This window comes from Callithrix jacchus, chromosome 13, assembly GCF_049354715.1.
Source record: "Callithrix jacchus isolate 240 chromosome 13, calJac240_pri, whole genome shotgun sequence".
Classification (NCBI taxonomy): domain Eukaryota; kingdom Metazoa; phylum Chordata; class Mammalia; order Primates; family Cebidae; genus Callithrix; species Callithrix jacchus.
In genome coordinates, this window is record NC_133514.1 from 17,617,374 (window position 1) to 17,633,016 (window position 15,643).

At 44.2% G+C, this 15,643-nt stretch overlaps 1 protein-coding gene across 1 annotated transcript; it reads left to right on the top strand.

Annotated features, from left to right (window-relative positions):
• The first annotated feature begins 3,152 nt into the window (after window positions 1-3,152).
• On the top strand, window positions 3,153-14,564 carry STC1 (stanniocalcin 1). Its single transcript, XM_002756834.7, has 4 exons — window positions 3,153-3,538; window positions 5,533-5,675; window positions 6,392-6,603; window positions 12,815-14,564. The coding sequence occupies exons 1-4, from the start codon at window positions 3,421-3,423 to the stop codon at window positions 13,083-13,085; spliced, it is 744 nt and encodes a 247-aa protein (XP_002756880.3). The 5' UTR covers window positions 3,153-3,420; the 3' UTR covers window positions 13,086-14,564.
• The last annotated feature ends 1,079 nt before the right edge of the window (window positions 14,565-15,643 follow it).

A 15,643-nucleotide genomic window follows, 5' to 3' on the forward strand; every position in this document is an offset into this window, starting at 1 on the left:
GTTAGGTAATTCTGCTGCTCAATAGAAAGTCAGGAAGCACCTGCCTCACGGAGACACTAGGTAGCCCTGTCAACTAAAAGTCATAACCAAAACATGAGGAGGGAAAGGTGCTCACGTGCATTATCTCCATTACCATTGAACTGGGAGAAAGGTTTTTCCCAAGACAATCCTTAAGTTAATTAACAATTTCCAGTTCATTTAAAATACCTCTCATTTTGTCTCCCTTTCTTTCCTGCCACCACCATCATAGGCCAGAATCTCATCAATAAAATTCGATGTTACCAACTAGTCTTAAAACTTCTATTCTTTTCTTCCTCCAAACCATCATAAGCATGATGAAACAATCTTGTCCAAACACTTCAACCATCCTTTAAAATTCCTACTCAAGAGCCCTAATGACTTCCTGTGCCTTATGGGATAAAATCCAGACTCTGAAGTCTGCTAGGAAAACTCCTCCATATTCTCTCAGACCCCCAAGAGAAGTTACAAAGAAGTCAGACATCACCTCCAGGGTCCCCAAGACACTTTTATCATTGCTATATCAAAGTTCCAGACAGGTGCACAATGATTGAGGGCACTTGGATAGCCACAAACCATGACCTTCTAGGAAGAATCTTTACACTGGGCACTTCCAGGCAGACTTCAGCTCCTTCCCCTAAGGTTCTCAATTGCATTGGCTCACACACTAGTTACGTTCAAATCCATGGGCTGACCACTATTGTATTTGTTCAAAGGACAGTTTACCTGTTATTGGGAAACACTTGGCACACCGAGCAATGAACTTCCAGGCACAAGGTAGTAAGTGAGCAAAATAAGAAGAAACAATAAAGCAACATCAGAAAAAAAAAAACCACAAACACATATTGATGCTTGTAGGACATCATGTGCTGGTGAGAGCAACAGAAAGTTGGAAAAACAAAGTGGATGGTAAACCATCGCCCTACCAGGCCAAGTAGACCAACTCAGGGAAAGCCCAAGAGGAACAATGGCACTGCCTCTGATGAGGAGTAAAGGCCAAGGAGGTAGAGGATGCTAAGGAACAGGAGACCCTTGGGAGGAATATGCATCTGTCCTCTTATTCCCTTTCTGGAAGAGAACCCTGAGTGACTATATTGCCTTGCCTGGCATCGACTACTTCTGACTATGTACAAACAACATTGACATTTTCCACAATACAAGCTTTGTTTTTTAAAATGAAATAGCACAGCTTTTTCCTAAACTCTTAAAAAAGCAACAATAGCAGTTTACATCTTTCCCCACTGATCTTTCCCCCAAGAGCTTTCCCTACATCTCCAGCCAGCACTGCCTGAGCCTGCGTCTTCCCATGTGAGGTCCTGACATCCTGAACCTTTAGGGAGTATGACTGTGGCTGGTCATCTTCTCAACTCACCTGCAGGCCAAGAATCATGAATTTACCTTCCTCTCTATCTCTTCTCATTTAACCTCCCACACTGTCCCCTAGCACTCAGCCCAGAAGGTAATCAAGAAATACCAAGACTGTCCACTAATATAAATTAAAATGTATTCTTATTTAATGTAAATCTGAAAATGCCCTTCCTTTCTTTTAGGTATTTCCAGTATTGTTCACTTCCTCCACCCCTTTTTCTAGTAAACGTTCATACTTCCCAAACAACCCTATTTTGTAAGGAATAGGCTATCATCACCCAGAACCCCCACTTCCCAGACCCACCCCCCCACTGACATATACAGAGCTGATTCTGGTATAGTTTGTGGTTAACAGTGTTGACACTCTTTCTTCAACTTTTGTTTGAAGGTTTTAGGACTCAAACTAAAGCCACTGGCCCCGTTTCTCTGCAAGATTATCCTGCTCCAAATCTGTATGAATCACCAATGGCCCTTTCTCAGCTACTTCCCCAAAATTATAGAATACCTTCACCACTTTCCTACCCTGAGAAGTCCCTCTCCTGGCTCAGTAACCTCTTTCCCATGTTAGGGACAAATCTCTGTGTTGCCTGCAACTCACTTATAAGAAAATATAAACTTCTATACCAAGCATGATTTGTGATTCCAGTGCAATTTTCCCATTAAGTCTACGGCTTATCATTCTTCTCTCCTACACATTCTGGTCTCTCCCTATGCCTTCTTTCCAGTCTGCCCCTGCTTTTTCTCCCCCACTCCCCAAGAAACGAACTGGTTTACATTCAGCGGGTTTAGTCTTGCTTCGGCCAGCTTATTGTTTTAAAGTGGTTATAAAGTTGCTGGGCTTGAACACACAGTTTGTTAATTTTTGGGCATTCATGACATCTCCCTGTTGAGTGTGGTGTGCACAGGTGTACATGTACATACCTACGGTAACTAACATCTCTGGACTTTGCAGTTTGCTGATGACTGAAAAGATGAAGTCAACGTTGACTTGACTATTGAAGAATCACATTATTTTAGAAGCATAGAGAATGTCAGAGTCCAACTTTGGCATTTTACAGATGTGAATACGGAGGTGGGGCAAGGTAAAAGGACTTGGCCAGGGTCCTGGGGTGATCAGTAGGGGGACTAAGGCTCCAGCTCTGAGCTGTCATATCTCAGTCCACCAAGGCTTTTCCACTCACATAAATTCCTCCTTAAGGTCTCAAACATGTGAATGAGAACCGAGGATGTCCACATACAAACAAAAATGCAACACAGACATGTGAACATGTACACACAGAGAAGATAGGGAGTGAGTGCATTTGTAGCTCACAAAACAGAACTGAGAATGTGCTGTTAAAATTAGAGTAAAACTGCTGTAAGCGATTTAGTTCTCATCTGAAGAGATCACATTTCGCCACCCTACCCCTGCTATCCATTTTCCCCCAGTGGCTCATTAGAAAAAAAAGATGGCTAGATTTCAAAAAGCAACTTGGAGAGATTTCTATAGGATTTTTCTCTAGTTCCATCAATACAGAGTTATCCTTTACTTCCATGAAAATAGCTTTTTCACACATCTCTGCACACACAGCCACACACTCATATAAAACATTGGCAGCAGGTACTTTTAATTTGCTGGAAAATATTTCTAAGAAGTCAAAAAGCTCCAGCTGAATTGCATGCCCTCTTATTGGCTCGCCAGACAAGTTGAGGGACCTGATTGGTCCTTGATCCTGAGGACCGATAAGAACGGCTATAAAATCCCTGGGTGCAGCTCTTGGGCCCCCAGTTTGCAAAAGCCAGAGGTGCAAGAAGCAGCGACTGCAGCAGCAGCAGCGGCGGCGGCGGCAGCAGCAGCAGCGGAGGTGCCAGTGGCAGCGGCAACAGCAAGAGCAGCATCAACAGCAAACAACAAAAAAAAAATCCTCATCAAATCCTCACCTAAGCTTTCAGTGTATCCAGATCCACATCTTCACTCAAGCCGGGAGAGGGAAAGAGGAAAGGGGGGCAGGAGAAAAAAAAAAACCCTACAACTTAGCGGAAACTTCTCAGAGAATGCTCCAAAACTTAGCAGTGCTTCTGGTGCTGGTGATCAGTGCTTCTGCAACCCATGAGGCGGAGCAGAATTACTCTGTGAGCCCCAGGAGATCCCGAGTGGCGGCTCAAAACTCAGGTAAGCAGCAAACCCAAGACCGGTTTCTCCCGCAAAGAGCTGTCCTCATTTGCCTCTCCCTTTTGCAACTGTGTCTGTGACTGCTGATCTTGATAATAAATGTGCTTCATGCCTGATGGCAATAAACTGACAGTGTAATCCAATAGCCTTAGGCAGTGGAGCTCCTTTGTTTAATAAATTGCATGCAACTTAACGAAGAAGCTGGACGCTCTGCTGAGGGTATTTCATTGCATAAGCCTAGCCTGATTGCCTGAAATCTGGCACGTACCCTCTTGGGGGGGGAGGGGGGAGAGGGGAGGAAAGGCTCGAATGTTGGCATGCTTCAAAGCACTCTCTATACTTTCCAGAAACTGATCTAAGGTAAGACCTGGCTTGTTTGATGATGTCCCTCTTCCTTTCGTCTGAAGACCCTACGTTTTCACTTCTTGACTTTTTTACCTCTTAAGAGAATACACAGAAAAGCTCCCTCTTCGGACTGATTTTCAGAACCATAGCCCTCAAGTCTGACAAATCCAGGGCGGATTCAGAGAAAACCCTACACGTCCCACCCCCAACCCTGCTGCCTGTCTCCCTCCAGGCTCTCTAGGGCTCCATTCAATCGTCCATGCAGCCCATAGCCAGAGAGCCCCTGGAGGAAAAAAATGTGAAACGTAGCAGCTGTTTCTCCAAGGGTAAGGTCTCACTTTTGTCCTGACTCTTGGAGCAGTTAATTGTGCATTATCTTGGCTTCTGAAGGAAAAGAGTCATTAGGAAGCCCGCATTGACACCTCTGCCTCTTGACTTATCTGGCTCCACTTGTTCCCCTTCCAATACTGCCCTCTGTCCTCCAACTGCCAGCAAAGATCAGATCGCAGGTGTCAAAATGCTGCAGATGATGATCCCCTTGGAAGAGCACAGGTCCCTGCCGAGAAAAAGGGCTTTTGCTTCACTTCCTTTTGTACTTAGTTGCTATAGAGATGCAGTGATTCACAATTCGAGCTTGCCTAAAACAATAGCAGCCCTAATGCATATTAAAACTGCTTAAAGCAAAGTTATAATTTAAACCCATGGAAATATATAATTAGGGAAATGACTTGTAACATCCTAGAGGCTGCGGGTGGTGGGAGGGGGTGGGGAAGACTAACTGAACCATGCTTTTGATCTCAGAGGAGAATCCTATGGCATGAAGGCTGCAGATCATTTCTTGCCGAGCTGCCTGCCAGAACACCCCCCTTCTGTGGGAGAGAAATTACTTTTATGGGAGATCTTATCCAGAATGTAGAAAGCCTCATGCAAGGTTTTTTATGGTTTTCTTCCAGTCTTGCACAAGGGGTGTCTTGGCCTGGTTATTTCACACCTGTGTTTCTTTTTTTTTTTAAGGCTTTTAATATGAAAGAGATTATACATCCCTCTAAGCACCGTCCTAGAGGAGGGTTGGGGTGAAACATGAACAGGTCAGATTTCCTTTTGCCAATATGATGATAAGTTAAAAGCCTGAAAGCAGAAGGGTCTCCAAGTGGACTCCTGGCACAGTCTTCTCTGCCATTTAGACTAACATCCCATGCTTTTTACTCCACAGTGAATTTTTTTTCCAAAGCTAGATGGATCCCCTGGCTCTTTTACCTCTTAAACCTCACCACTAGGCACTGCCTCCTGCCTTCCCATGCTTTCAAGTGCCAAGCAATGACCTTTGGTTCTATGGAATTGCTTAAAGGCACTGTGCATTTCAGGACTTAAGCCTCACTTCTCCAGATACCAAAATTGTAGGTAAAGATGAAAGAACATGTGTCTGAAAGAGAGAACTCCCTCCCTGTCCATCATGTGCTCTGGCTCTCATAAGCAAAAGGAGCCTATTCTCTCTTTCTCATTCAAATGGGTCTGCCAATTGCCCCCATGACAGATTCCAAGGATAAGTTTTTCTGACCCTATGTCCTTGAAATCCACTCTGCACACACTTGATCCCACTCAGCCACCCTCCCTGTTTGACCCAGATTGCATGCATTTATCTCTTTCAGCTGAAGTGGTCCGCTGCCTCAGCCGTGCTCTAGAGGTCGGCTGCGGGGCTTTTGCATGCCTGGAAAACTCCACCTGTGACACAGATGGGATGTATGACATCTGTAAATCCTTCTTGTACAGCGCTGCTAAATTTGACACTCAGGTAATAAGACCTTGACCGCTGGTCCCACTGGCTGCTTGTCTTTAACAGTGTGTTAGACCATTGTTCTTAGGAACCAGTCCTGTAGGGAACCAGCCCTTCTTCTCAGCTTCCCCACTCTAAATTCCCATCTCAGTGTGTGTGTATGCGCAAGTGCCCACACACATGCATGCACACACACACACACACACACACACAAGCACACGTCTGGCCAGGAAACAGGTTCTTGTATAAGACACACCCCCCTCACTCTAATGCATGATCGTAAGGAGCTAGTAGAGGCTGTCTTATAAGGGCAGGGGTGATAAACCAAAAAGATTTTCCTCTGTGAGAGGACATAAAAACATGCTTATAACAAGGAAGTTCTCTCTGTATGACCTAGCATACTAGTTTTTGATATGAATTTTCAAAGTCTCAATCTCAAGAATGTAAAGTCGGAATATGACTATTTTTAAGCTGCAGGATGGTTGATCATGGTTCATCTTTTTCTCTCATCTAATTTCATTTTGCAGAGCTCGCTTCTCAAGGGAATCCAGGGAGGTGGGAGGGGGCATTTTTTCTTAATCCTTGGCCATAGCATACAATCTTCTCATTGTGAGGATATGCAGATGCCCATGATACAGTGCCCAGAGGAGCCCCCTTAAATTCCTTCATGTGTATGCGCATCCTGTTTGTCAGGTCAAGCTAAAGACGTTCCTCTCATCCTTCCTCCATGGCAGGGAAAAGCATTTGTCAAAGAGAGCTTAAAGTGCATCGCCAATGGGGTCACCTCCAGGGTCTTCCTCACCATTCGGAGGTGCTCCACTTTCCAAAGGATGATTGCTGAGGTGCAGGAAGAGTGCTACCGCAGGCTGAACATGTGCAGCATTGCCAAGCGGAACCCTGAAGGCATCACTGAGGTTGTCCAGCTGCCCAATCACTTCTCCAACAGGTACACACTGAGTCTACTTTTTCACATTCGGGGACTGGCAGCGGGTGGCTGCCAGAGCCAGACTGGGAGGGAGGGTTAAATTGCCACAGTCATGCTCTTATTTTAGCTTACAGTCTTCCCAGCTTTTGCAGGAAAAAAAAAAATATGTTTGTGATTGGTTGTGACAGTTTAAGCAGCTTGGGCTTTTTTTTTCCCCCTCTACTGTTATAGGAAAAGTCTTTTCATGAAGCTTATAGAAATCCAGCCTCATCTGCAGCATCTCTTGGTGCTCTTTCATTGAGCACTTTTTGCCATAAGCCTGAAGGGAATGTCGAAGTTTCTGGTAACAAGCTTTTAAGACATCAGATTTGGCTGAAACCATGCAACAGCACAATTGGCTGTGATTTAAAAAAAAAAAAAAAAAAAAAAGGGAAGGAAAGAACGAAAAAAGCCCTCTGGTTAAATGTCATAATGCAGACTTTTAAATCCCCATCTATTTCAAATCAGTCCCAAACACAGTCAGAGGTTTCACTGGGTAGCCCAGAGCAAGCCACCTCACTTTCCTGGGGCTCCAGTTTCCTTTGTAAAAAGCGAAATGGCTGGGCTGGACCATTTTCAGGTTCCCTTCAAGGCCTTATGTTATCCCATTCCTCTAATCCAAGATTTCCTAGAATGAGGTTTTGTGGCTGCCCAGATCCTATTCTCATGTGAGTATTCAAACACCACCCAAGGCCACTGAGCTAGAACATCTGGGCACTGTGCTTTTCAATGTCTTTACCAGCCAGAAGTGAATTCCTGTTACATGACAGAGCTGGCATCCTCAATTCATGTGCAAGGCCTGGAAAGGTTCCCAGCAAGAACTGAGAGATGCTGATGGGGTTGTGTGGAGTTATGGCAGGGCAAGTGCAGGCTGGTCAAGTTGAGCCCCTGTGATATCTCTCAGTCTAAAAACTTGATTCCCAGTCTTGAATTTCTATGATTCTTTGACTTTCCACCCAAATCTGCACACAGTCACAATGATCAGTCCTTTGCCTGTTACTCTGAGCACCCAAGAGTTATCACAGACTTATCTGATTAATTTCCTAGCCAGGTTCCACCACCCTTCTTAAGACAGTGGCAACAGCCAAGTCCCTCTGGGACTTACAAGTGATTTAGTCATGTACATACATGCAACAGAAAAGTAGCTCTTCCTTAGGGAAAGGTTAAGGTGCCTAACACAAACACTTGTAAAATTTCTTACTCACCCTTAACTACAGGTGATTGCCCTTCAGAACCACAAGTCAATTTGTAAAAATCACTTCTCTAGTCCTTGGAAGTGACTTTATCATGGGGTTCTAAATTATTTTCTCAGAAGAGAAAAATCAAACCATTTTTCAAGTGGGCTGTCTCTATATAAATCTCAGTTTTAAATTCCCTCTAGGAAGATTTTTGTTGCACAGAGCAAACAGGGCAGGGGGTGGGGAGGGGAGACCTGATTAATTGTTGGAGACTTCCTTCACCATTGGGAAAAGAAATTAAGAATTATCAGCCAGACAGGGGCTAAGGACAAAGTATGTGTTTGTGTGGTAGTTGGAGGTGGGGGGAGGGGTGCATTAGCAAAGCCACTATTAGGATTTAGATTCTCGAGGATTCTGTGACAAATCATGATCCATAATATGGCATATTTCCAATTTTGGGGCAATACTAGTCTCCCTTTCATCTGAAGTAGCATCTTCCATTAGAAAGGCAGAGAGGTCTTTAGGAAGAACTACACAGCTGCTGAACTAGGGGTCCCAACTTATCTAAGAGACTAGTAAATTTTTAACCAGGCCATTATTTCTTCTAATCAGTGCCTTGTTTTCAACACCTTTAGAAAATGCTCAAAAAGAAAGTCTTATCTCCCTCTTACATCTTAGGGATCCATTAGGAAAGGTCAGTTGAAGAAAAAAATGTGGCCAGCCCTTGAAAACCAGAATCTTCCATGCAACCTTTCTCCAAAAAGTTCACTTCAACAGGCTGTATTATTCCTGCTCAAGACTGTAGAATGGTCTGCTTCCATGCTGGGCTTGCTCTGCTCCGTTGAAGCTGCTCACCTTCCTGGGACATCCTGCTTTCCCAGCCTCTATCCCACCATAGACACACGTTAAGTCAGTGCCAATTGGCACAGAATTGCAAGAGGAAGTAGTTACAGGTTCATTCCACCTTCCTGTGACTTATCTAGCATGAGATTTGGGGCTGGGAGAATCCAAAAGCCTGTGACTGGACCAGGAGCCAGAACAAGGGGATTTTCCATGACAGAAATGCACCTAGAAGATAAAAAGGCGGCTGGAGTGTCTACCGGCCTGAATTTGCAAACTATGCTTTCAACCCTGTAGGAGGCAGGCAAAATTGATCAGCCAGGCAGGGCGGCGTGAGGCTTGGGAACCACTTAGACCAACCCAGATCCAGAGTGGGAAAACTGACAAAGCTTCCAACTCTCTAGGGCATGGATAGGGAACAGGAAACAGAAGAATAATATTGATGAAGGGAAACAAAGGACTATTTATAAACCCTCACACAGAACGTTCCTAGGCAGTATGTGTATATTTGGGTAAGCATGGCTGAAACAGTAGCTATGGAGAATATCTGATCTTATTCTTTACCAAAAAAAAAAAAGGGATAGAATTTTCAAAGTGAGTAAAAAAGAAACAACTAAAAAGGTCCTTTCAGGCTGGGTGATCAGGACAGTTAGCCCACCAAGTCTTTCCAACATATCTCCTCCATCCTCCATAAAGATAAAGAAAGGAATCTTCTTAAGCAGTCCTGGCTACCATTGCCAAGGAGGGGATGTAAGCAGACCTGCTCTATTTTTTGTAAAATGGAGAAGAAAAATATGTATTGAATCCCTAAAAGCATAGAATGCCATAGTTGGAGATGACTGCAGAGGTTACCTACACTAACTGCCTCATTTTACTGATTAAAGAAGAAACGCTCAGAGAGTGCAGTGACCTGCTGAAGGTCACACAGCTTGTGAATAACTAAGTTGGGCTTAGAACTCATGTGGCCTTGAGCCAAGCTATTTGATTTCTACTTCAAAAATGGCAGCCAGCAAAACCTGCAGGAAATAGCCACAATCCAAAAATAGAATACCAAGCACAATTGAATATATGTGCACCAGGGTAGTCCACAATTAAATCTGTGTACTTTCTCTCCTAAAGGATGGCCACCTCCTTCCAATAGCTATATGAACAATAAGACCACAGTACAGAAAGGTGCTCACTAAATAGGTGATGACTGCTAAGTCAGCCTTGGCTGGAGACACAACCTCTTCAATGATTCATCTCACTTGGTAACACAGAAAGGAGCTGTGTCATTGGCAAGCATGATCCCAGAGGTAAATGCCTATTCCAGCCCTTACTGGATAGGCGCTGGTTAACCTATTGCTCATACTGACACTGGTGACATCAAAGCATCCTGACAAATTTTCCAGCCTTTGAAGAACTACTGATGGGGCCATAGATTTTATATATATATATTCTAAAGAGCTTTCTTAGCCTGCCCTTGTTGAGTGAACAAAAGCTCCATGAGGGAAACAGGGTAGATTCCAGTGGGGGTGGGTGGTTCTCACTAAGAGCCCTCAGGATGACAAGGGTCATTGTCAAGAAACACCAAGGTCAGGTATCATGTCTGAGCCAGCAGACAAAGCGACATTAAAGGGTAGAAAGGGCAGAACCCCTCTGAAAAAGAGCAGGCACTCTGACAAAGTTGAGCCTGAAGAAATTGTGTGGTCTTGATGCTGCAAAGCTGGCTGCAGAAGCTGAACTCCCTTAAGGGTACTGGACCTCCTTGTCCAGACCAGAGCTTTCAAGTCCTTCTAAGAAAGAACTTGCATTTCTTCCTATCCCTTTCTAGAGAAAGACTGTATTTTCCGGCCCATTTGGGGACTCATCTGGCATGAACAGCTCTTTCTAGAAATGAAAGAGTTAACTTTTAAGTTATAAAGTCCTTATCGGAGGGATGAGAGCTCAGAAACCACCCTCCAGGATCTAATCAGCCTCTGAAATAGACACAGCCATCCAAGCACCCAGGTCCTAGCAGAGCCCAAGAGCTAGAAGAGGCCTGGAGATCTATGTGGGTGCGGAGATGCCGGAAGCTGCTTGTGAAAAGTTGTTTATTCTATGTTTTTCCAAAACTGGTTTTCTCCCCATTTCCCCATCCAAAGGAGCTCTCCTTTGACTAATGTGCTTTATAATTCCAAAGAGTTGGAAAATATTCCTCTGTGCCAGAGAGTTCCAATTTTAAGCACAGCTGGATATAATTCTCCCTGGAGGGAGGGGTTTCGCCAGGCCTGAGTCAGCAACCCAGACACTGCACTTGCCTCTCAGCTTCCTTCTGCTAGGCCACAGAAGGGTGACCACCCCACCTCATTACCCACATTCCATGCTACTTACCATACATCTTTCAAAGACCCTCCCTGGGGGATTAAGTTATTCTGGAAAGATGTGTGATCCTGTGCATCGTGCAGTGAATTAAAAATAAACAGGTTTCTTTTCACGGAAGATCCTGTGGCCCAAGAGATCCTTGGGATCCTCTGAGAAAAGGTTCTCTCCACATAAATACTGCAGGTCACTGTCGTCCAGAGTCTCTTATTAGAGAACACAGAGCTAATGGGTTTTGACAAGTCAACTGCCAATGCAAAATGGAGCAAACACATCCCAATCTAAACTGGAAAATCCCTGAACTGTCTTCCCTAATAACAGGACAAGTCACTGATATGCCCTAAATATTAGACAGTTTAATCCTTTCAGAGCCACAGAGCTTAGCTGCATTGCTTGGGGGTTAAAGAATTCACTCCAGGCCGGGCACGGTGGCTCAAGCCTGTAATCCCAGCACTTTGGGAGGCCGAGGCGGGTGGATCACGAGGTCAAGAGATCAAGACCATCCTGGTCAACATGGTGAAACTCCATCTCTACTAAAAATACAAAAAATTAGCTGGGCATGGTGGCGTGTGCCTGTAATCCCAGCTACTCAGGACGCTGAGGCAGGAGAATTGCCTGAACCCAGGAGGCGGAGGTTGCAGTGAGCCGAGATCCCGCCATTGCACTCCAGCCTGGGTAACAAGAGCGAAACTCCATCTCAAAAAAAAAAAAAAAAAAAAAAGAATTCACTCCAAACTCCAAAGATGAAGGTAACTGATACCAAACCCGAACTATGGGTAAGTTTTCTTCTGGGAATCACTAGCTACTGAAGAGAATCATATTCTTAAAATTCCATTTTCTTAGTGGCCACAAAATAAGTCAACAAATGTTCAGTAAGCAGGCAATGATGGCACTGGGCTATGAGGAACACAAGGGACACACATCCTGCCTTTGGTAAGCTTACAGTCTAGTCAGGGAAACAAAGCCATCACAAAACCATCAAATGCTGGTCTGTGTGAGGGTGAAAGATCTATAAACATCCAAAAAGGGAAGAGGTTAGCAAACCCTGGTACAGTAGGAGAAGGATTTATGAATTACAGTAGTATGAACCCCTAAAAGCCACCAATATTTCCATTTAAATATCCTTCTTGCCTAGGATTTGGCCTTCTGACTAAAATATACCTTTGAAGGCAGGCGAGGGGAGCGGGGCTGAAGATGGAATCAGTCAATATATTTTATCAAGGCTGGCTGAGAACGTGGTAAGGGAATTAGATTTTATAGAAAAATGCATGGCACACAGAAGAGGGGCCTTAGATGGAAGTTTCATCAGAAGATGCACACACACCTGTGCCCACACACCACTAAAAAAAAGGGAAATCACAAAAAAGCATCAGAATAAATGTATACACATGTTCAATGGCTAATCTCAGAGTTAAGCACTGGACTCACTTCATTCTAAGTCACTTCAGTTCATCCACCTTAGGTTCTGCTCTACAAAATGAGAGTTGAACTAGTCACCAAATGGTCTCTATGGTCCCAGCTAGCTCTGTAATTCTGTTTCTAAAAATGTCAGTCACCACATTCAGCCTGCTCTTCAAAGTGTGATCTAAATCTCCTGAGTGCTAAACATGAAGACCTGTCTTGCATTGTGTGGTAAACCTTAGGAGCAGATGTATTCCAACTAGGGAGACATGGCACAAGGGTTAGAGAGCAAAAGCCATCTTCAGCTGATGAACTATTGATGTTTGCATGGTCAGGCCATTAGAGGCTCGTGTTGGCTGCAGCCAAGATGAAAGCCTGGGTCTCTCCTGGCTCTCACTGGATGAGCATCACATGCACTGTCTTTCTTGATGCAGATACTATAACAGACTTATCCGAAGCCTGCTAGAATGTGATGAAGACACGGTCAGCACAATCAAAGACAGCCTGATGGAGAAAATTGGGCCTAACATGGCCAGCCTCTTCCACATCCTGCAGACAGACCACTGTGCCCAAACACACCCGCGAATTGACTTCAACAGGAGGCGCACCAATGAGCCGCAGAAGCTGAAAGTCCTCCTCAGGAACCTCCGAGGTGAGGAGGACTCTCCCTCCCACATCAAACGCACATCCCATGAGAGTGCATAACCAGGGAGAGGTTATTCCCAACCTCACCAAACTAGTATCATTTAGGGGTGTTGACACACCAACTTTGAGTGTACTGTGCCTGGTTTGATTTTTTTAAAGTAGTTCCTATTTTCTATCCCCCCTTAAAGAAAATTGCATGAAACTAGGCTTCTGTAAACAATATCCCAACATTCTGCAATGGCAGTGTTCCCACCAACAAAATCCATGTGATCATTCTGCCTCTCCTCAGGAGAAAGTACCCTCTTTTACCATCTCCCTCTGCCACGATCTTTCCTCTGCGCCCCTCAGCCTACCCTCAAACACCAAACATTCATGTAACTCTCCAGCCATTGTAATTTGAAGATGTGGATCCCTTTAGAATGGTTGCCCCAGTAGAGTTAGCTGATAAGAAAACTTTACTTAAATGCATGTCTTCAACGCTCATAAAGATGTTAAATGGAATTCGTGTTATGAATCTGTGCTGGCCATGGACGAATATGAATGTCTCATTTGAATTCTTAATCTCTAATGAGCTAGTGTCTTATGGTCTTGATCCTCCAATGTCTAATTTCCTTTCCGACACATTTACCAAATTGCTTGAGCCTGGCTGTCCAACCAGACTTTGAGCCTGCATCTTCTTGCATCTAATGAAAAACAAAAAGCTAACATCTTTATGTACTGTAACTGCTCAGAGCTTTAAAAGTATCTTTAACAATTGTCTTAAAACCAGAGAATCTTAAGGTCTAACTGTGGAATATAAGTAGCTGAAAACTAATGTACTGTACATAAATTCCAGAGGACTCTGCTTAAACAAAGCAGTATATAATAACTTTATTGCATATAGATTTAGTTTTGTAACTTAGCTTTATTTTTCTTTTCCTGGGAATGGAATAACTATCTCACTTCCAGATATCCACATAAATGCTCCTTGTGGCCTTTTTTATAACTAAGGGGGTAGAAGTAGTTTTAATTCAACATCGAAACTTAAGATGGGCCTGTATGAGACAGGAAAAACCAACAGGTTTATCTGAAGGACCCCAGGTAAGATGTCAATCTCCCAGCCCACCTCAACCCAGAGGCTACACTTGACTTAGACCTGTCCTGAAAGATCTCTGTCACATCCAACTGGAAATTCTGGAACCAAAAAGAGCATCCCTATGGGCTTGGACCACTTGTAGTGTGATAAGGCCTACTATATATTAGGAAGTGGCAGTTCTTGATTCATCCCCTTTCATCGGTGCCTGGTACTCTGGCAAATGATGATGGGGTGGGAGACTTTCCATTAAATCAATCAGGAATGAGTCAACCAGCCTTTGGGTCTTTAGTCCGGGGGACTTGGGGCTGAGAGAGTATAAATAACCCTGGGCTGTCCAGCCTTAATAGACTTCTCTTACATTTTCGTCCTGTAGCACGCTGCCTGCCAAAGTAGTCCTGGCAGCTGGACCATCTCTGTAGGATCATTTAAAAAAAAAGAAAAAAAGAAAAAAAAGAAAGAAAGAAGAGGGAAAAAGAGCTGGTGGTTTGATCATTTCTGCCACGATGTTTACAAGATGGCAACCACCAAAGCCAAATGACTAACCTATCTATGAACAACAGTAGTTTCTCAGGGTCACTGTCCTTGAACCCAACAGTCCCTTCTGAGCGTCACTGCCCACCAAAGGTCAATGTTCAGAGAGGAAGAGAGGGAGGAGGGGTAGGACTGCAGGGGCCACTCCAAACTCGCTTAGGTAGAAACTATTGGTGCTTGACTCTCACCGGGCTAAACTCAAGATTTGACCAAATCGAGTGATAGGGATCCTGGTGGGAGGAGAGAGGGCACATCTCCAGAAAAATGAAAAGCAATACAACTTTACCATAAAGCCTTTAAAACCAGTAACGTGCTGCTCAAGGACCAAGAGCAATTGCAGCAGACCCAGCAGCAGCAGCAGCAGCACCAACGTTGCCGCCTTTGTCCCCACACAGCCTCTAAGCGTGCTGACATCAGATTGTTAAGGGCATTTTTATACTCAGAACTGTCCCATCCCCAGGTCCCCAAACTTATGGACACTGCCTTAGCCTCTTGGAAATCAGGTAGACCATATTCTAAGTTAGACTCTTCCCCGCCTTCCCACACTTCCCACCCCCAGGCAAGGCTGACTTCTCTGAACCAGAAAAGCTATTAAAGTTTGTGTGTTGTGTCCATTTTGCAAACCCAAGCCAGGACCCCAATGCGATAAGTAGTTTGAGTATTCCTAGCAAAATTCTCTCTTTTTTCAGTTCCGTAGATTTCATTATTTTTTTATTTTTATTTTTTTCGCTGTGACCTCTTCAAACCGTGGTACCCCCCTTTTCTCCCCCACAATGATATCTATATATGTATCTACAATACATATATCTACACATACAGAAAGAAGCAGTTCTCACAATGTTGCTAGTTTTTTGCTTCTCTTTCTTCCACCCCACTTCCTCCAACTCCCCCTTAAACTTCCAAAGCTTCGTCTTGTGTTTGCTGCAGAGTGATTCGGGGGCTGACCTAGACCAGTTTGCATGATTCTTCTCTTGTGATTTGGTTGCACTTTAGACATTTCTGTGCCATTATA